The 19,529-nt window shown below is 54.1% G+C and overlaps 9 protein-coding genes across 9 annotated transcripts; 6 read left to right on the top strand and 3 right to left on the bottom strand.

Annotated features, from left to right (window-relative positions):
- Positions 1-697: 697 nt before the first annotated feature.
- V2A60_004834 (uncharacterized protein) lies at positions 698-1,321 on the bottom strand (the record flags this gene model as incomplete). The annotated part of the gene is made up of 2 exons (XM_083256148.1): positions 698-952; positions 1,013-1,321. The coding sequence occupies 2 exons, from the start codon at positions 1,319-1,321 to the stop codon at positions 698-700; spliced, it is 564 nt and encodes a 187-aa protein (XP_083112274.1).
- Positions 1,322-2,296: 975 nt separating this feature from the next.
- On the bottom strand, positions 2,297-3,268 carry V2A60_004833 (Alpha/Beta hydrolase protein; the record flags this gene model as incomplete). The annotated part of the gene is made up of 1 exon (XM_083256147.1): positions 2,297-3,268. The coding sequence occupies one exon, from the start codon at positions 3,266-3,268 to the stop codon at positions 2,297-2,299; it is 972 nt and encodes a 323-aa protein (XP_083112273.1).
- Positions 3,269-3,828: 560 nt separating this feature from the next.
- On the bottom strand, positions 3,829-5,581 carry V2A60_004832 (cysteine desulfurase; the record flags this gene model as incomplete). The annotated part of the gene is made up of 3 exons (XM_083256146.1): positions 3,829-4,251; positions 4,443-5,266; positions 5,329-5,581. The coding sequence occupies 3 exons, from the start codon at positions 5,579-5,581 to the stop codon at positions 3,829-3,831; spliced, it is 1,500 nt and encodes a 499-aa protein (XP_083112272.1).
- Positions 5,582-6,222: 641 nt separating this feature from the next.
- Positions 6,223-7,653, top strand: V2A60_004831 (amphiphysin; the record flags this gene model as incomplete). The annotated part of the gene is made up of 3 exons (XM_083256145.1): positions 6,223-6,258; positions 6,350-7,577; positions 7,631-7,653. The coding sequence occupies 3 exons, from the start codon at positions 6,223-6,225 to the stop codon at positions 7,651-7,653; spliced, it is 1,287 nt and encodes a 428-aa protein (XP_083112271.1).
- Positions 7,654-8,282: 629 nt separating this feature from the next.
- V2A60_004830 (uncharacterized protein) lies at positions 8,283-9,996 on the top strand (the record flags this gene model as incomplete). Its single annotated transcript, XM_083256144.1, has 2 exons — positions 8,283-8,499; positions 8,561-9,996. 2 exons carry the CDS (start codon positions 8,283-8,285, stop codon positions 9,994-9,996), a joined length of 1,653 nt encoding a protein of 550 aa, XP_083112270.1.
- Positions 9,997-10,705: 709 nt separating this feature from the next.
- On the top strand, positions 10,706-11,596 carry V2A60_004829 (ribosomal RNA-processing protein 7-domain-containing protein; the record flags this gene model as incomplete). Its single annotated transcript, XM_083256143.1, has 1 exon — positions 10,706-11,596. The coding sequence occupies one exon, from the start codon at positions 10,706-10,708 to the stop codon at positions 11,594-11,596; it is 891 nt and encodes a 296-aa protein (XP_083112269.1).
- A 637-nt stretch (positions 11,597-12,233) lies between these two features.
- V2A60_004828 (ADIP-domain containing protein) lies at positions 12,234-14,622 on the top strand (the record flags this gene model as incomplete). Its single annotated transcript, XM_083256142.1, has 2 exons — positions 12,234-12,413; positions 12,478-14,622. The coding sequence occupies 2 exons, from the start codon at positions 12,234-12,236 to the stop codon at positions 14,620-14,622; spliced, it is 2,325 nt and encodes a 774-aa protein (XP_083112268.1).
- An 828-nt stretch (positions 14,623-15,450) lies between these two features.
- V2A60_004827 (carotenoid oxygenase family protein) lies at positions 15,451-17,265 on the top strand (the record flags this gene model as incomplete). Its single annotated transcript, XM_083256141.1, has 2 exons — positions 15,451-15,570; positions 15,637-17,265. 2 exons carry the CDS (start codon positions 15,451-15,453, stop codon positions 17,263-17,265), a joined length of 1,749 nt encoding a protein of 582 aa, XP_083112267.1.
- A 374-nt stretch (positions 17,266-17,639) lies between these two features.
- Positions 17,640-18,861, top strand: V2A60_004826 (integral membrane protein DUF92-domain-containing protein; the record flags this gene model as incomplete). The annotated part of the gene is made up of 3 exons (XM_083256140.1): positions 17,640-17,825; positions 17,884-17,965; positions 18,059-18,861. 3 exons carry the CDS (start codon positions 17,640-17,642, stop codon positions 18,859-18,861), a joined length of 1,071 nt encoding a protein of 356 aa, XP_083112266.1.
- Between the last annotated feature and the right edge of the window lie 668 nt (positions 18,862-19,529).

The raw sequence follows: 19,529 nt of genomic DNA, 5'->3' as shown, positions 1-19,529 counted from the left end.
GTCGATCCAGCGCCACTCCCATGACGATGGCTCTCCAAGGCGGGCGCAGCCTACATGTTCCCCCTTCCATTGAACTTACCCTTGCAAGAGTCGCGATTGCATTCACAGATCAATTATCACGTATTCGAGCCCCCCGAACAGCATGGACAGAACATTGAACACCAATGATGGCGTTGAAATGGCGCGCAGCGAGCCCGCCACGCTCACCAGCCAGCCAGGCCGCCACCAAGCCATGAGTAAGTCGGCACTGACACCGCCCGACATGAAATCGGCCAGACGGGCGCGCGCATGATTAGGTATGAGACTAACCGTCACAACTTAGATGCCCAACAACCGCACGCCGAGACCGAGAATAACGATACCGAAGTCGGGTTGCGAGGAGGGCAGGGAGAGATGTGTCCTGGTCGGTTCTGCTTCATTATCCCTTGCCCGATCCCTATCAACTGCTGCATTTTCCCTTGTCCTTGCTAGTTAGACTCGTCCAGGACTGAAATAACCTGTCTTGAGCCATTCATATTTGCGACACTGCCCTCTCTATGCTTCGTCCTATCCAAGCCGAGTCACTCGGTGCATGCAAAAGTGAAAGGTGATCAAACTAACATGTATTAATGCTATCGTGCTATAATATCGTTACGCATAAAGTCTTGAGGTATCAAATGGGTATTACTGTGTCCCCCAGGGTGCTGCAGACAGTCGTCTACTCTTGGTTCTTCTTCTCGGCTTCGGCGCGCTTCTCGAGATCAGCCTCGACACCACGCTGGGCAGCCTTGCCGTCGGCGCGCAGCTGATCGTAGTGAGTCTTGCCTGATTCATCACCCATAGCGCTGGCCATAGCACCACCGACAACACCCTTGGCGCGATCGGACACACCGCCAGCTAGGTCGCTTAGCTGGCCCTTGGCCTCCTGCTGTTGCCCTTCGAGGTTCTGCTCCCGGCCGGCAGTCTTGAGACCCTAGTATCATCATTAGTATGGATGCTTGCCGATATATGGAGCTTGCGGAACAGAACATACCTCGTGGCCGATAATACCGCCAAGAGCCTCCTTAGCGGATCCGATAGTCTGATTCCAGGAGCCGGCAGACCGGTCGGCATTGTCCTTGGCGACGCCACCATCGCTCGAGACGCTGATGCCGCCAGCCTTGACACCGGCCTTGGACTGTTCATGCTCAGTCTTGGCCTGGTCCTGGTTAAGTTGGCCCTCAGCCTGCTGGGCATTGTTGCCAGTCAAGCTGCCAATAGCGCTCTGAACGGCACCGGTGGCCGAGTTGACGTAGGACTGAAGAGTGGAGGGGGCCTGCTGTTCTTTGGTCTGGTCAGACATGATGGCGGTTTTGTTGTTGACGGTGGACGGATGGCGGTTGGTGAAAGGTTGGATGAGTGTCTTTTTGGAGATACAAGAGCAGTGAAGCTAAAGATTTTGGTTGATGTCAAAGGGGAGAGAATAAACGTGTCAGAGGAGGGAGGGGGGACCGCTTTATACTCTGCTCATGCTCGACCCAGCTTCACGATACCCCTCTTTCCCTGACGGTTTTTTTTATTAGCTCGTGAAACCCTCATCTGACTTGTGTAGGGAGCCTTCCCAAAACTTTGCCGTTTCCATCCGTAGCTTCCCATCGAATAACGCAGACAGCTCAAACTTGATGTGGCGCAATACCCGTAGTTGTGATGTCATAGATGCTGTTCAAGGCAGGCTGGTGCCACACTCAAGTGTCGTTGGTGGGGCTCACTTGGCTTTGGCTGGCCCGTCCAGAAACAGGTACAACGCCGCTGATGCACCTCAAACCAAGGAATTCTCAAAGATGTTATCCGTTCTGCCCGTTGACTTCAGGGACCACGCGTCGAATTAGCTCCTCTCCACCACCATGTGGCTGGTGCATTGGCATGTGTTTGCGATGAGTTTTGACAAACCGGTTACCACTGGATGCGGAACGGAGAAGCGGGCACTGTCATTACTGTCGATCAGATGATGGATCAAAATTACGAAATGTCGTTTCCGTACTCCGTACTGAATCTTGAACTGGCATCTCATTACTATTTTGCCGTTTATTGAGCTTTCTGCAGGTGACATGTTGCAAACACCTAATGGTCAATATAAGTGACGGGCCGCCCGGCTGCTATAATGCATATTTCACTGTTGAGGTATCGATATTCATAATTTAGCATATGCTGCATGGGCATGTATGTATGAATTAGAACGAAGAAAGGCGGCGATAGCCGTACCTTGTGGGTATGGCGGTAACAGCAAACAATACAAAATACCAGAACTGAGCGCGAGACGAGAGAAATTGATCTGCCATCACTGAGCCAAAGAGCCCAAAAACTCTAGAATTGCATCCGCTAACTGCTGCAGGCCCTTATCCTCGAGCGGATAGTGCCCTGCGCCCTCCAGCTCGACAATCTTGACTGGGACCTTGCTGATCTTGTCAAGGACCAGTGTACTGAGGTGAAGCGGCGTCCACCTATCCTCGGCTGGCTGGGTCAGTAGAATGGGACAGACATCAAACTCTTCGTACTCGAGCGCCGGCTTGTAGCCCGCATAGGTGGCGAGAAACCGCATCGACGCGGACGACCCGGCCGATGACTTGTCCTTGAGAAACACCTTGAGCGCCTCGGGGTCGTTGACGAGCGTGTGCATCTTGCTCGCCCAGGCCATTGGCAGCTTCAGCGACCGAAGCCCCGCGGCGTTGGCCAGCTTGGCGAGCGGGAGGCCGGCCCGCGACATGACCACGTTGAGCGCCGTCTCGTCGGCCACCTGCTGGATGCGCTGGTCGAGAAACGTCATGCCGACGATGCCCGCCACCTTTTTGTTCCGCGCCGCCGCGTGGTACGTGAGCATGCCGCCCGCGGAGAGGCCGTACAGCACGACCGGGCGCGGATCGCTCGCGAGCTCGTGGTCGACAAAGTCGCTCGCAATCTGCACCCACTCGTCGTACGGGTAGGGCCTGCTCCGGGCGGACACGCGCGTGCAGCCGTATCCGGGCATGTCCACGGCCACCAGCTCGTAGCCGGCGGCGTGCAGGGGCACGCCCAGGATCATGGACATTTGGCGGCCGTTGGTGCCGACGCCGTGGTGCAGCACGACGCGCACCTTGGCAGACGGGTTGCGCCACCGGTCGAGGTGGATGTCGTGACCGCGATGGGACCAAAACTCCTCGACAGGTGAGTGCTCAGGTGTGAAGTGAAGGCTTGCAGGAAGAAATTTTTGAATGTCCTTCCAAGCCTGCTGATCGGCGTAACAAGGGAATTGAGAAGAAGCTGCTGCTGCCATGGCAAAAGACGCGGGGGGTGTGTAAGAAGAAGCCAGTAAGTTTCGGAGTTGGGAGCACGACAGCCAACTTCGAGATATATTCGGCCCCTCTCCGGCGGTCCCTCTGTTTGTGCATTCTCTGAGGTATTTTAAAGTTTCATTAGAACCACTACCGGTTTGGAGCCAATTCGCGCCGTTGAGATCAGCTACGGGCGATAAGTCCCACGGCGGTGATCTACCAGTGCCGAGGCATGTAGTGCGGGGCACCGCATCTCGGATCCGTAACGGGCAACCTGCTTAAATCCAGGCATTGCTGATTTCTCCTTATTATCCAACACGCCGCAGCGCGTTCAAACCGGCCTATGTGGCCACCAGAATCACCTCGACACACTCTGTCAGTACACATGGCGTGGACAAACGAAAAAAAAATCGTGGCTTCATGCCTTCCTGAAAGTTGATTACAAGAGGTATCGTTATTGTACAATGCTTTACACACACGAATTCCAGCCGTGTATTTGCCATGTTCGTGGCAACCTAAATGTGTCGTACGCCACCCATGTCCCCGTTCGAATTCACTCCTCTTAATGCTGGCTCCATTGAATAGTGTTCAGATCAATACCCTCTTGGACCAGCTCCCACAGCGGGCTCAACTCGCGCAGGAAAGTGACGCGCTCCTCAACCGCCTTGAGCACGTAGTCGATCTCGGCCTCAGTAGTGAAGCGGCCGATACCGAAGCGGATACTGCTATGAGCGCTCTCATCGCTGTTTCCGAGAGCACGAAGAACATAGCTGGGTTCCAATGAAGCGGAAGTGCACGCACTGCCCGAGGACAGGGCAATGTCCTTGAGCGCCATTAGCAACGATTCACCCTCAACGTAAGCGAATGAGACGTTGACGCAACCGGGGTAGAAGGCATTGGGGTCGCCATTTTGTGTCGTATGTTCCATGGCGAGAAGTCCCTTCAGTAAGCGATCGGACATGGCCTTGATACGCTTCGAGTCGTACTGTTGTCTGAGTTAGCAGGTGCGCTACGGAGAACGATCCACCGAATAACATGGCAAGAGTATGAAAAAAAAATCAGACAAACGCTTCAATCAACACGGAATGGCCTTGTCACGGGCCATTCAGAAAGCCATGCATGTAGAGCAACTCATCCCGAAAGTCAAGCATAATTGTAGGAAATGATGACACGTACCTCCATTTCTTCCTTAGCGATGCGACAAGCCTCGCCGAAGCCAGCAACCAGAGGGGGTGCCAGTGTGCCGCTGCGAAGACCTCGCTCTTGACCACCACCAGTGATGAGGGGGTCTAGTCGGACACGAGGACGGCGACGGACGTAACAGGCGCCAATACCCTTAGGACCATAAATCTTATGTGAGGAGATCGACATCAGGTCAATATTCATGGCATTGACATCGAGAGGAATCTTGCCAACAGCTTGAGCGGCGTCGGTGTGGAAGAAGATCTTGTTTGAGCGGCACAGTTTGCCAATCTGGTCAATGGGCTGGATGACACCAATCTCATTGTTGACGGCCATGATACTGACGAGCGCAGTCTCCGGACGAATGGCTGCCTTGAGCTCGTCCATACTGATCAGACCGTTGTTCTGGACTGGCAGGTATGTGATCTCAAAGCCCTCATCCTGGAGATGTCTGCAGCTATCAAGCACGCACTTGTGCTCTGTCTGTGTAGTAATGATATGTCTCTTCTTGCCGGAGCGTCCGAAGAAGCGCGCGACACCTTTGATACTCATATTATTACTCTCCGTCGCACCGCTGGTGAAGATAATCTCCTTGGGGTCAGCGCCGATGAGGCTGGCAATATGCTCACGGGCCTCCTCAACAGCCTTTTCACTTTCCCAGCCATAGGCGTGCGTCCGGGAGTGCGGGTTGCCGTAGACGCCGACGTAATACGGAATCATGGCATCAAGAACCCTTGGATCGACGGGGGTCGTCGCTTGCATATCGAGATAGATTGGCCTTTGGCCTTCCTCCATGACGGCAGCGTCCTTCAAGACCTCTGCAAACTCACGTTAGCGTCTTGGCTGGCTGAGGGGATTCTGCGCGCGAGTTGACACGTACCGGCCATGGGGCTAATCTTCATCTCGCTGCCATTTTGCATCATCGAAGGAGGAATGCCTGCAAAGTCCTTCTTGTCCAGCTTGATGGCTGTCTCAACCTGAGCGTTGTTGGGCTTTGACCCGGTAACATATGTTCGCATCCTGGCGCCGCCGAGAGCCGTGGCCGCACGAGCACTGTTGAGGGATGTTCCAAGTGCTGTGCTACGACCCAAGCGGGCCGCTGAGCGCATCGCAGACGATGAAATGCTCGCCATTTTGATGTGGCGATTAACTGATGAATGTTCGTGGCAAGGATGAAGGAGCGGAGCTAGCTGGCACACAACATTTTATTGGGGATGGCAAATCTCGAGAAATTGTTAGGTCAGCTTCGGCTCGGGTTCGGGGGTAAGTGGGCCACAATACGTTTCTGCTGATTGGCCCGCCCGGACAAACCTCCAGACCGATTCGGCGCAGTACTCTGACTATGTACATGGATGAGTGTTGATGTGCAGCGCTGGGAGCGGTTCAGGAGTGAATATGGTGTCTGAATTTCAAATTGGCGACGGTACCCCCCAGGGCATCATAGAGTCCAGTTTTTCGAGAGTACCACGATGGGTACAAGGCACCAGCTTGCCGGACTCAGCCCTGTAGTACTTACCTACTTGTGCTTCGCCGCCCTACTACTGTACATCTGAGCCGCCAGTGCGCCACACAGCTCAGCACAGCCACGGCACCTTCGTCACTGATCCAGCTCACCCGGCTGCAACGAGTAAACCTGCTTTCGCCGCTCTCTACTCCGCGATACCAGCCTTTCACTCTCACTACAACCTCTTGCGGCAGCATCGTCGCCTGTGACTACGCTTCTACTAGTTAAAGCAGATTGCCTTGAAAGTCCTGGCCTAGGCAAACCGTCGCAATGAGTTTCAAAGGCTTTTCCAAAAGCATGGTCCGGGTAAGCAACCCCTCCTGTGACGCAACGAAAAGCCCCTCCACGCGCAGTTTTCGACGGCATCGCGGTCACTAGCTAATGCACCACACCGCAGGCACCACAACAATTCAAGGCCAAATTTAACATTGGCGAACACACGAAGGATGCAGTTTATATGGATGCAGAGCGCCGATTCCAAGAACTCGAAACAGAGACTAAGAAGCTGCACATGGAATCGCAGAAGTATTTCAACGCCATCAATGGTATGCTGAATCACCAAATTGGATTCAGTAAGGCCATGACGGAAATATACAAGCCCATCTCCGGTCGCATGTCTGATCCAACTTCAATGAAGATCGAGGGAAACCCTGAAGGCATCGAGGCCTGCGAGGAGTACGAGTCCATCGTGAAAGAGCTGCAAGAAACGCTCGCGCCAGAGCTGGACATGATCGAGACCAGGGTTATCAGACCAGCTACTGAGCTCTTAGACATCATCAAAGTCATCCGAAAGACGGCCCAGAAACGCGATCATAAGCAACTGGACTACGATCGTCACCGCGCGACCCTCAAGAAGCTACAAGACAAGAAGGAGCGTTCAGCAAAGGACGAAAAGGCCATGTGGAAGGCTGAGGGTGATGTCGAGCAAGCTACTCAAGACTTTGAGTACTTCAACTCGCTATTGAAGGACGAGCTGCCTAAACTGTTCCACCTAGAAGCCGAATTCATCCAACCACTCTTCCAGTCGTTCTACTACATGCAGCTCAACATTTTCTACACCCTCCACGAGCGAATGCAACGATGCGATATTGGATACTTTGACTTGACTAGGGATATTGAAGAGGCCTTCCATGAGAAGCGTGGAGATATTCAAGAGCAAGTGGAGGCACTTTCAATTGTTCGATTCAAAACGACTGGTCAGCGACGCCCGCCCAAGTACCAGCCCAGACCGGCCTTAGAAGGAGGCAAGCAGCCAGCTCTCCTAACATACGGCAACGATGCTTCCAGCCCAGCCTCAAAGCCCAGCCCGAAGCTCGGTGGTTATCAGCGGCCAACTTCCACAGCGTCTGTGAAGTCATCCGCCCCGCCTCCATATAGCGCAGGGAATTCCAGCATGGCCATGGTTGCTGCGGCCAAGTCGAAGCCACCACCACCAAAGCCGAAGCCTAGCCACCTAGCGGGCGCGAAGCAGGCCGAAACAGTCACAGCGCTATACGACTTCGCTGCTCAGGCAGATGGCGATCTCAGCTTCTCAGCCGGCGATGTAATTGAGATTGTATCAAGAACAGCGAATGAGAATGAGTGGTGGACGGGCAAGCTGCGCGGCAAACAGGGCCAATTTCCTGGTATGTGGGAGCCAAACTTTGATGAGTCGAACAATGAGCTAATTGTCAATTAGGAAACTATGTTCAGCTGGCGTGAAGTGGAGATCATGCGTGTCGTAAAATGGGCTTCATTGCATTTCACGTCTGACCGGGTGTAAGCGGATTCCTGTCTGGGGAGGTCACGACTGCCAAGGGTTGATCTTAATAGATGGAAAGGTAACTGGCGCAAATCAAGATTTAGGCTTTAGTAGGATAATATGCAGTACATTACAAAAGAGACACATAGTTCGTACAACGTCGCCAGCTTTGGTGACGCGGTAGAGACACACACTCGGGGCAACGGAGGGGGGACGGAGCCTGATCTCAAATGGGAATTGACCCGCCACTTGCCTGACTTATTTTACAATATGACATGCCAATATGCCTAGCTTAGCTTTCTCTGTAGCTAACTGTGTCCCACTACTAGCGGGCTTGGTCACAGTCCTGGGAGTTGGTGTGATCTTCCGTGAGTACAGACAGTGTGAATGATACCAGCGTTGCCTGTACTAAAATCAGCCGCACTGTGCGGACTCGCATTTATAAATACACACCTCCTATGGGCCAGCTGGTGGCCGTGTAAGGCAGCCGATTCAATCCTAGGGCAATCATCTCTCACACACATTTCGGACAAGTGGCAATTAGCTGCTCACTTGAGATTGTTTCCTTGTTCAAAGGTCATCGTTCAACATGCTGAACCCCAATGTAGATTGGGCAGCGCCCTTTCGAACAGACAAGCTCCTGGAGATTCGCTCCTCTGGCAAAAAGAAGCTGCCCGGGATTAACGCCATGTCCGGGATTGACAAGCAACCTCACTCTCACTCTGTGAAAGTCGGGAAACTTGGTATTGAGGGTGACTGGCATGACTTGACCTTTCACGGCGGCCCGGACAAGGCTATCTTGGGTTGTAAGTCTTGACCCGTCGCCATGCTGTACTGCATTGTTCGCGGCTCACACAATCACGACAGACTGCTCTACTCATTACTCAGACTGGAGACAATCCTATCCTGAGCGTGCCGACAGGTTTGTACCGGGCGGCTTCGGCGAGAATTTTGTTACAGCGCACATGAACGAACGCAACGTCTGTATTGGCGACATTATTCAATTTGGCGACAGCCTACAGCTTCAGGTCTCACTGCCGCGACAGCCCTGCTATAAACTGAATCATCGCTTTTCGCTCAAGAACTTTGCCCCGACGACATACAAGACGAGCCGCACCGGATGGTACTACAGAGTCGTACGTGAGGGCACAGTGTCTGTCGGCGATGAAGTACTCCTTGTTGAGCGCAAGTGGCCCGACTGGACGATTGAAAGGGTACAAGAATATTTGCATCGCGACACCAATAATCACGAGATGAACCAGAAGCTGGCTGCCATCGAAGCTCTGGGGGATGAGAGTCGCGGCATGTTCAAGAATCGCGTGGCCAAGGCACTTCGCAAGGCGGAACCCAAGACTGAAGAAGTGTGGCGCAAATTCAGAGTCGTTAAGCGCACCCAAGAGACACCTCGAATCATTTCGCTCCAGCTTGATACAGAAGAAGTGGACAATGACTTACCAAAGATGCTTCTTGGGGCTCATGCTCGGCTAAGGCTTGGGAATGGCTTAATTCGCACATACTCGATCGTGTCCGGAGATGAAGGGGGGGTCGGGATCGGCAACAAGTTCGAACTAGGAATCGCTCTCGATGAGAATAGCCGCGGTGGCTCCAAATACATACACGAAACTGTCAAGACAGGTGATACGATTGAGGTCGGCCGCATAACCACAGATGTCAAGCATGGTATGATGTCTAGCAACCATGTGTACGTCGTTGGAGGGATCGGTATTACCGCATTTATGGCTGTAATGATGAAAGTGCATCAAATCAATTATAGTCTCGAGTTACACTACGCGGTCCGCACAGCTGAAGAGGCTGCCTTCTTGGACAGGATGGAACCGTTTCGAAACAGAGTCACAATATACGACAAATCCAAAGGCGAGCGGATGGATATATCCAAGATTGTCGAGACACTGCCATGGAACAGCAAGCTGTACGTTTGCGGTCCGCCGAGAATGATGGAGGCGGCCAAAGCAGCTGTAGAGGCGAATGGTCTGCCGCACGACGAAGTTCATTACGAAGCGTTTACAGCCGATGTATCTGGCGATCCTTTTGAGGCTGTCGTGGCAAACAAGCAAGACAAAAAGATCAAGGTGGGTGGAGATGAGAGTTTGCTGGAAGCACTACGCCGTGAATTTCCAGATGTCGCGTCGAGTTGCGAGGTAGGGAACTGCGGTACCTGCAAAATTACACTCAAGCAAGGTAAAGTCGACCATAGAGGTAGTGCGCTGGACCCAGAAGAGCTGAAAGGCCACATGCTCTCCTGCGTCAGCCGAGGTATAGGAAGAATTGTTGTTGAAGTGTAGTTAGCCTTGTCTATAGTATGAATATATCTAGTGACATCTTGGGATGTAAATTATAACCTTGTTTAGAGAGGCTCCATCAACAGCACAGCTTTCTTTGATGGTTGTCCGAGTTAACGGCGGGATAAGCGAGTTGATACATATCGTAGACAATATACCTACAGCAAGAAAGATCTCAGAATTCCGAATGAAGAACTGTCATCTTCAAAGTCTTTAGGTGTTTTATTCATGTTATTACTTGTTTGTTAATAAATTTTATTAGTGCAGCGGAGCCTTTAATAAGAAACGTGGGACAAACTCGACTCGCGAGACGCTAGGTGAGCGGAAGTAGCGGCTAACTCATCTAATTTGAGAAAAGACTATTAATTATATACGGACTTTCCTAACATAGAATGTACCCAATTAGATGATCATTAATATTTTATTATTTCGAATTGTAGGGCTCGCATAGGTACCGGGTAGCCCTCCTTGTGTTCGGTATCAGTACCCAGTAAGTAGGTGGGTATCATCGGCGGCGGCGGCTCTTATCGATAAAAATGGTCAACGTTTTTTTTTCCGCAGTTGGGGTTACTAAATTTCGCAAGATCCTGTCAAACTACTGTACGGCAACACCTCGCAACCACCATTTGAGAATACTGAGGCACTCTCAATAGCCGCCGAAATGGCTCCGATAGACTCGGGAAATGAGCATTTCGTAGTTCTACCTATCGAAATGCCACCTTGTCCGTCGTTTCCCGAAGCTGCCATCCATGAAGTCCGCATACGTCGAAATGCGCCCAAGATTGCCACGGCAAGCGACTCGCGTAGCCTTTTTTTGAAAAACATTCCCGCCGACAGTACTGAACAGCATTTTCGGGCCCTATTTGCGCAGCTCGTTGGCGCAGGTCGGTTCGAAGGCATCAAATTTGAAGATGAAAGTGGTATCTCGCATTCATACGATCCAGCTCAGGCCGCCAAAATAAATACCATAGCAAAGAAGCGCAAACGAGACGACTTAGAAACAGAGGAGCAAGAAAAAGAAAAACAAGCGATACGACTACCAGAGATTTGGACAAGAAGGGTGCTGCGCAGCAGTAGCACTGCTGTAGTCCTCCTGGCAGACGACAAGAGCGTGCAACTACTTCTCAGGGCCATTGCAAAAGCAAACAAGACGAAGAAATATCCGACTTGGGAGGACGAGCCATTGAAGGGTGTACCACCGCTTGGTGTCCCTTGGATATCATCGCACTTGCGAGATTCGCGGGTGGATAAGGTAGATGCACGAAGATCCGTGCACGCTTTCTTCGACGCGTTTAACCGCAAGGAGAAGGAGGCCGCTGAGCTGGCTAAGAGACTGCGCAACGAACCCGATGAGGATGGTTTTGTTACAGTCACACGCGGCGGCCGCACAGCGCCCGCCAGCAAATACGAGGCGGAAGAGGCCAAGCGTCGCATGGTGGAGAAGGATACAAAGAAGAAGTCTCAAATGAAGGACTTCTACCGCTTTCAGCTGCGTGCGCGCCGTAAAGAGGACCAGGCTGCTTTGGTGAAGAGGTTCCAACAAGACAGAGATAAGGTCAACGCTATGAAGGAGAGGCGTGGCAAGTTCAGGCCCGAGGCGTGACGAAAATGACGAAAATCGATGTTATACCACGTACGTTATTATCCCCTTTTATATACACGCTGGACCAGGATGACGCCGCGGGGCCATCAGAGTGCAATCGGTTAGCTGCCTTTTGCCGTGTGGTGAAGACAACCGCGTTACCAAAATCTTCTCAACTATGTCTGAAGTGGTTGATTAATTACGATGCTGTTTTATGTGCACAATCAGAAGCATCTTACTGACTATTTCCACAGCGATGCCCTACTGCGTATATCGAGACGTAACATGCGGCGTTACTCGGTCTGTGGCACACTGTCTCCCAGTACTTGGCCTGGACAAATCATGCGTCATCTTGCAGTTGCGCGACTACTGCGCTAACAAGGGCTGTATATATTCCAGAAACTGTACATAGAAAACGCAATAAGAATTTTGTGTCTCTCATACTGGTAATTCCGCGTATCTGCCCACGCATCTGTGGATCACGCTGAACCAATGTAATGTGGGGCGCACATCTGCATTGTTTACTTTCCCCCACCCAGCAACCAAACAAGCCCAGCAGAAGCAAGAATATTGAAATACCGACAAATACGAAATTGGCGATACATGTGAGCACTACGGCAGAGGCAAAAGAGCATATACACCCCCTCCAAACCTCGCCATGGTCGAAACAGAGAACCTGCGGACCGCATCGGCGTACATCAACAACCAGCTCCTGTCGCGAGGGCTTTTGCGAGATGGCCAGACGATTGACTTTGCTGGCCACGGAAAGTGCGAAGACGCCTCAGTGACTGCCGGACGCATCATCAGTATTGTAAATGACTTGATATTGCGACGCGATGTAAGTATACTGAACCATACCTCCGTATAATTTGCTATATAGCTTTCTAATCATGAAATTGAAGCGGGACGCCGACCACCGCGAAACGCTGTCCACAACTATGCGCTCGCTGCGCGCCGAGAATGTCAAGAACCTCAGCGATATATCGAAACTCGAAGAAAGGTGCGCAGATGCGCAGCGCAAACTAGAGATTGCAGCGGCTGCCGAGAATGCCGCCAAGACGCAGCTTAGGTCTGCCGAATCTTCGATGCGCGGGCTCAAAGAGCAGCTGTCACGGACCAAAGCGTTGGTCGCACAGACCCGAACATCGTGCGCGACCGAGGTGCGCCGTCGAGACAGACAAATCGACACGTTGAAGAAGCAGCTTGGCGAGGCGGGACGAGCCCGTGGGGCGCGCGCAAATCCTTCAATCACAACCATCACAATCACCGGCAACATCGATGAGGAGACACCCTCGCTGACCAAGACTGTCGACACGATGATGGACGAGTATAGCCTACGTGGCGAATCAACAATGTCTCTAGCTAAGCTGTCACAAAACTTGAGCGAGGAGAATGAAGCTATCCTGAGACTCGTGTCACAGGCAATGGATCAACTACGCGAAATGAGCGGCCTGGATGGAGATGAGGCAAATGGTACTCGGAGAGATCGGCAGCGGGGTTTGGAAGAGATGACTACGGAGCTCGAAGATATCATGGAACATATGCGCCACATCCTGAACAACCCGTCGTTTGTTCCAATCGAAGAGGTTGTTGTCCGCGAAGAAGAAATCAACCGTCTCAAGGAAGGATGGGTTAAGATGGAGACTAGGTGGAAGGATGCCATGCTTCTCATTGATGGATGGAGGAAGAGAATGGCCGCGGGCGGTAGTCCAATCCGAGAGGATGAGCTCAAACTTGGATTTCGCCTTGGATCTGTGAGATTAACGGGCACAACGAGTGCTATTGGCGACTCTACTCTGGCACCTCTTCCGGAGGAGGCATTTGATGGAGAAGACCAAGCGCACCACGATGACGAAGATATCTACGACTGTAGTGATAACGAATCCAATAACTACAATGACGAAGTGGCGGCAAACGATCTGGAAGAGGAGACGTACGAGAGGCCAATATTCGGCAAGGCTCCGATGATGGGAACTCATCATGGCAACACTCAACAGGCGCTACAACATCCGGAAAATGGGCCTGAAAGAGAAACAGAAGCCACGGAGCAGGCGGTTGAAGCTGAAGATCCTGCCGCAGACAATGTTTCTCGAGAATCAACTCCATTGCCAGAGCCGCCACGACTGAGCCCTCTGCGAAACTCATCTTCGGCAGGCAATCGGGGGTCTCAGCAGGTACCAGCTACTATGACAACGCGGAGAAAGCAGCCAGAGATCACATCCAGCAGCTCACTACCAGCATCTAGCCAGAGGCCTCGACCGGCCTCTTCACTACATGTGCAAAAGCGAGGTTCTGAGCAACCTGGCCGACGGCCTACGCGGATTGCCAGTAGAGTTGTCGAGGCCAACCCCAACTATCACGCAGCGACAAGAGTTTCTTCGCTCGAAGAAGCACTGCTATCGAAGCCAACCGACACTGCAAAGCCCAAGGAAGGACAATCGGTCGAAACGCTATTGCCAGAAAAATCAGACCTCAGGCCACAGCCGAAGCAGGAGTTGAAGACAAGCGTACTGCCCGAGATGGAACTGAACAAGACTGTGGCCACGAAAGACCAGCGTGGCACAAGCCGACCTACACCACACAAGCCATTCCCTAGGCCTGCAGAACCAGTCTCACAGCAGAGCCCATTAACGATGTCCAATATTGCTGCCAAGCTCGCTGCCTCCGAAGCTGATGCGGATCGAGTTCGCGCAAAGCTGCTAGCTGCAAGGAGCAGGTCTACCACTCTCAAGCCACCCGAAGGCCAAAAACACTCCGATCAAGTTGCACAAGAAGAAGCCCTTGATGCTGGCACTGAGAACCAAACACGTGTACGCGGAGGCGGTGATAGCTTTCAAAAGCAAACCGACGACAGTGAAAATGTTGATCCGATCAAGGCAGACCCAAAGCGTCAATCCCAAGATCAATTGCAAGAGCATGAAGATGTACCTCTCAAAGTACAAAAGCGCAAGCGGGATATTCGCATCTCAAGTAAGAGGACGTCAAGACGGCGAAGTACACTGAGCCCGATGGAGCTGGAAACTCTTATTGCAGGGAATGGGCAATAGAGACGGATTTCTTGATATGAGTTTTTTTCTTGTATATAATGAGATGCATTGCGTGTTTTTGCATGTATGAGGTAAAGGGGTTAGCATAGCATTGAATTATGACTACACGCCATAGAGAAAGCGCTCCGGCGGTATGTGAACATTGGACGACGAGAACAGCGTATGCCTGAACGTACGTATGCATGAACGTAATAGTATGAGTCTGCCCGTTGATTGTCTATGACGTGTGCTCATTTAGTGTGATGTGGGATGTAGCCGGTCGTCGACAAAGTACGGGTTGCCTTCTCAAAATCGCCTAGTAGTTACTGGAAATCTACGAAGTGCCTCCCCCGTAACTGCTTAGCGTCGGGAGCTTGCATACGACGCAGAGTGAACTAGAGCTCTAGCTGGTGTGACAAGGCTGGCAATGGGTCAGCAGGTGGAATTTCAAGTAGATATTACTGGACAAACAAATGCCACACCTTGTCAGGCAACACTGTTCTGGGAAGTTCGGCATCTGTGGACCGATGGTGCTGACATGGCAGGCTTTAGAGTGGCTAGAGGCTGTATAGCATTTATAGCTTCCACGAAGTTAGCGTTCACTATTCGGGCAATCCACTTCGACGCATGACTGAAAGGCCGACAGACGAAGTGGCGGTTAGAACATGGCAGCCCTGTTCCTGTTGATTGCTGCTTGACTAGGCTCGCGTATGGCCTTGTCAGTGAAATCCGACACTGCCGAGGGGGGGCATCATAAAAGGCTGTGTGCGCCCCCCTTGGAAAGCAGTATAGACAGGCGGACACACGCTCCCAGACATACGAGCAAACAGAAACATACAAGCCGCAAACATGATCACCTGGGAGGCGGAAACAGTTAAGCGCACAGCGGCCGAGGAGGAGGCAGATGAACGAGAGGTTCTGCAAAACTTTCTTGACAAAAAGTACAACCAATGGCCGAATGAAGCTGGTGTAAGTCATATCCCCGGCAATGCGCAATAGTCGGTTGGTGCTGACAACGGGGGGGTTGATGTGTAGTTCGTTGGTCTGACGGAGCATCGTGGCCCGCTGAGGCTGCAAGTCCACGGAACGATCCCCTCGTATGCGGCAGGCGCCCTCTACCGTACCGGGCCCGGCGTGGGCGAGTTCGAGACGGCCGAGCACGGCACACACCACGTGTCGCACTGGTTCGACGGCTTCGCACACACGCACCGTTTCGACATCGTGGCGGCGGCGGAACCCGAGGGCTCGGCGACGGTGACGTATTCGTCGCGGCGGCAAGCTCAGGAATACATTGACAAGATCAAGAAGAGGGGCTGGCGCGGGGGCATCACCTTTGCGCAGCGCAGCGACCCGTGCATCGGATTGTTCGCCAAGATGACGAGTCGCTTTGAAAAGGAGGTCAACAACAATGTTGCTGTGCTACGCAACGTGCCCGGTATGGACCAGCAGAAGAGGCCGGTGCCGGCAGGCCACCACGCTGCCACGACGAGCAACGTTGTGCTCACGACGGACACTGCCATCATGCAGGTGCTGGACAAGGACACGCTCGAGGCGGTCGGCGACGGCTCGCAGGCGCAGCGCTTTCACCCGGACCTGAAGGGGCCGCTGTCCATGGCCCACGCTCAGCGCGACGACCAGACAGGCGACATGTACAATGTGAATCTTGATTTCGGCCGCGTGGCGACGTACCGCTTCTTCCGCGTCAACGCCAAGTCGGGCAAGACAGATGTCATCGCGACGGTGCGCGAAAAGGACATCAGCGCGGCGTACATCCATAGCTTCTTCATGACGGAGAACCACCTGGTCCTGTGCGTGCCGTCGTCGCACCTGGCGTGGTCGGGCACCAAGATCCTCTGGGAGGGCAACGTGATGGACGCGCTGAAGCCGTTCGACAAGGCCGCCGCGTGCCAGTGGATCGTCGTCGACCGGCGGCGCGGACGGGGCGTGGTGGCGCGCTTCACGACGCCGGCCGGCTTCTTCTTCCACTCGGTCAACGCGTTCGAGGAGACGGCCGCGGACGAGCAAGGCAGGACGCAGACGTACCTCAACCTCGACTACATCCACTTCGAGACGACGTCGACGCTGTACGCCATGTACTACGACATCATCCTGCGGCGCGGCGGCGCGGCCGACGCGTTCTGGAGCGACCGCGCGACGGCCGAGTCGATGAAGCCGCGCTTCGTCCGGCGACGCTTCGCCCTGCCCGGGGGGACGACCCCCCCGCAGGCGACCGGCGGCGAGAGGACCGCCGCGGGCGCCGCCGCCGCACCCGAGGTGCTCTCCATCTTGGCGCCGCACGTCGGCGAGCTGCCGACCATGAACCCGGCGTACGCCTGCAAGCCGTACCGCTACGTGTACAGCGTCCCGAGCCGCGGCCTGAGCACCGCCATCGGCGAGTCCCTGGCCAAGACGGACCTGCGGACGCGCGAGGCCCTCATCTGGAACGGCCCGCACGGCCACACGCCCAGCGAGGCCATCTTCGTGGCGCGACCGGGCGCGGTGGACGAGGACGACGGCGTGGTCCTGAGCGTGGTGCTCGACGGGGAGGGCCGGCGGTCGTATCTGCTGTGCCTGGACGCAAAGACCATGACGGAGATGGGCAGGGCCGAGGCGGATTTTCCGATTGCGCTGGGGTTCCACGGACTGCATGCGCCAGCCGTGTAGACTGCGGTTGTTTAATGTCTTGCAGCTGGGTCCCGCTCTATCATTTTGATGTAGAGGCTATACTGAGTAGAAACGACGGCGTATCCGATGACATTATACGAGCTAATATAGTTGTAAAATATCAATAACTGTGCTATATTGCAGGAGAGTGGAGGCTCGTTCAACATCAGTGACCCTGTACGGCGCGGCGCGGCTACCACACCCTGTACCTAGTGGCTTTATTTTTTGGACCGCGCTAGCCTTCATTTCATCTCAGCTACACTACCTGCCAACGTGACAACAAGGCAGCTCTTTGATAGCATCCCCGCACAACCCTCGATAGAGGCGCATAGGCTCCCGCATACCCAAAGCTCGGAAATAAGACGACAGACACCATGAAGCCTGTCATTGCCATTCCAGCGACGCTAGCACTCATCGTCTTCGCGGCGGCCCGGCGGTCGCTGACGCCGATGGGTCTCGTGGCCGCGACGGCGACGGCGGCCGCGCACGCATACCACCCGTGGAATCTTCCCTTTGCGCTCCTGGTCGCCTTTTTCCTGGCGGGAACCCGCGTCACAAAGGTGTGTGTGATTGGCGAGCCGGGTCACGCGCGCAGACGTGGAGCTAACGTCGTCACAGATCAAAAAGGACGTCAAGGCCAAGCTCACGCTGAGCTCAGCTGGTGCGTCCGGAGCCGAGGGCCCCAGAACCCATATTCAAGGTAGGACGAGCCAATTTTTGGTCTACAAAAGGGGCAATGCAAAGAAATACAGAAAAGCGTACAACTATCGGTCTAGATGCTGACCAGTTGTAGTGTTTGCCAACTCGCTCGTCGCATCCATCTTTTCGATTCTTCACGCGCGCCAGCTCCGCCAGCGGGCTGCGGCCTACGCGGACCCCAGCGCGACGAACCCGTCGGGCTCCATGTGCTACTCGTACGGCGGGGATCTGCTCATTGTGGGCATCATCGCCAACTATGCGGCCGTGGCGGCCGATACGTTCAGCTCGGAGCTGGGGATCCTGTCGTCGGCGCAGCCGCGGCTCATCACGACGCTGGGTCTGCGGAGGGTGCCGCCGGGCACCAACGGCGGCGTGACGCTTCTAGGTCTCGGGGCGGGCCTTCTCGGGTCGGTGCTCATGGTGACGGTGGGCGTGATGTTCCTGCCGGCGTGCACCGAGGCGTCGGCGGCGACGCTGGGCGGGGGCGCGCCGTGGACGATCCAGGACCGCCGCGCATTCATGGGGTTCCTGGTCGCGTGCGGCTTCGCGGGCACGCTCCTGGACAGCGTGCTCGGCGCGCTGCTGCAGCGCTCCGTCAGGGACGTCCGCTCGGGCAAGATTGTCGAGGGCGAGGGCGGCACCCGCGCCCTGGTGCATGGCACGACGACAACAACAACAGCAGCAGCGCCTGCGGCGACGGGTGACAAGCAGACCAAGGATCAGGGCCCGCCGTCGTCACCTACCAAGGGCCTCCCATCGCGGGTGGTCGAGAGTGGTCTCGATCTATTGGACAACAATGACGTCAACTTTTTAATGGCTGTGACGATCAGCGTTGGCGCCATGTATCTGGCGAGCTGGCACTGGGGCCTCCGGGCGGAGGATCTGATCAAGCTGTAGGAAGGATAGAAGGCAGGAAGGGTAAAGGAAAAGGGGCCTTTACGGTGCATGCATGATGTGCGTTGAACCTGGTCCCATGCCCACCATGACAGCACCTGGCAAGATGTGTGACGCTGGTGACGTCGGCCAATGCATCTGGCAAGGTGAGAAGTACTAGGGTTATCACCCCCAAACTACGATGATCAGCAGCTGCAGGCCTGTGACAGATGGAACATTGAAAAAAAAATTCAATCCCGCCCCAATAAAAAAATGTAATACGACGCAATACTATGCATCTGACGTAGGAAGAGGCTATACTGAGTATCGGTTGGACAATTAGGCACGTCACATGTCGCCCCGGCTATTCTTCCGGCAGCGTCGCCAGTCTTCGCGACGTCGGTCCGGGGCAATGGGAGGGTCGCTAAAGCCAGGCACCAAACCATCATGACAGGATAGCCGAAGAGAACTGTAAAGTGTGTGGGGAGGGCGTGTAGTGTGTGCGCGTGTGGGAACATGTTGGAGAGATAACGAATACCCTTGGTATTATTGGATCGGTTACTATTCCCTCGGCGTTGTAAGCCATTGTGGTTGGGGCAGGAGTTTTGAGTGACTGTGCAAGCTCCGTTTACGGAGAGGGTGGCACATGTGGTTCATACTCTTGGTACTGCGAGTCACCAAGCAGCAGGGTC

This window comes from Cordyceps javanica, chromosome 3 (genome assembly GCF_051103115.1).
Source record: "Cordyceps javanica chromosome 3, complete sequence".
NCBI lineage: Eukaryota > Fungi > Ascomycota > Sordariomycetes > Hypocreales > Cordycipitaceae > Cordyceps > Cordyceps javanica.
This window is presented reverse-complemented; position numbering and strand designations above follow the sequence as displayed.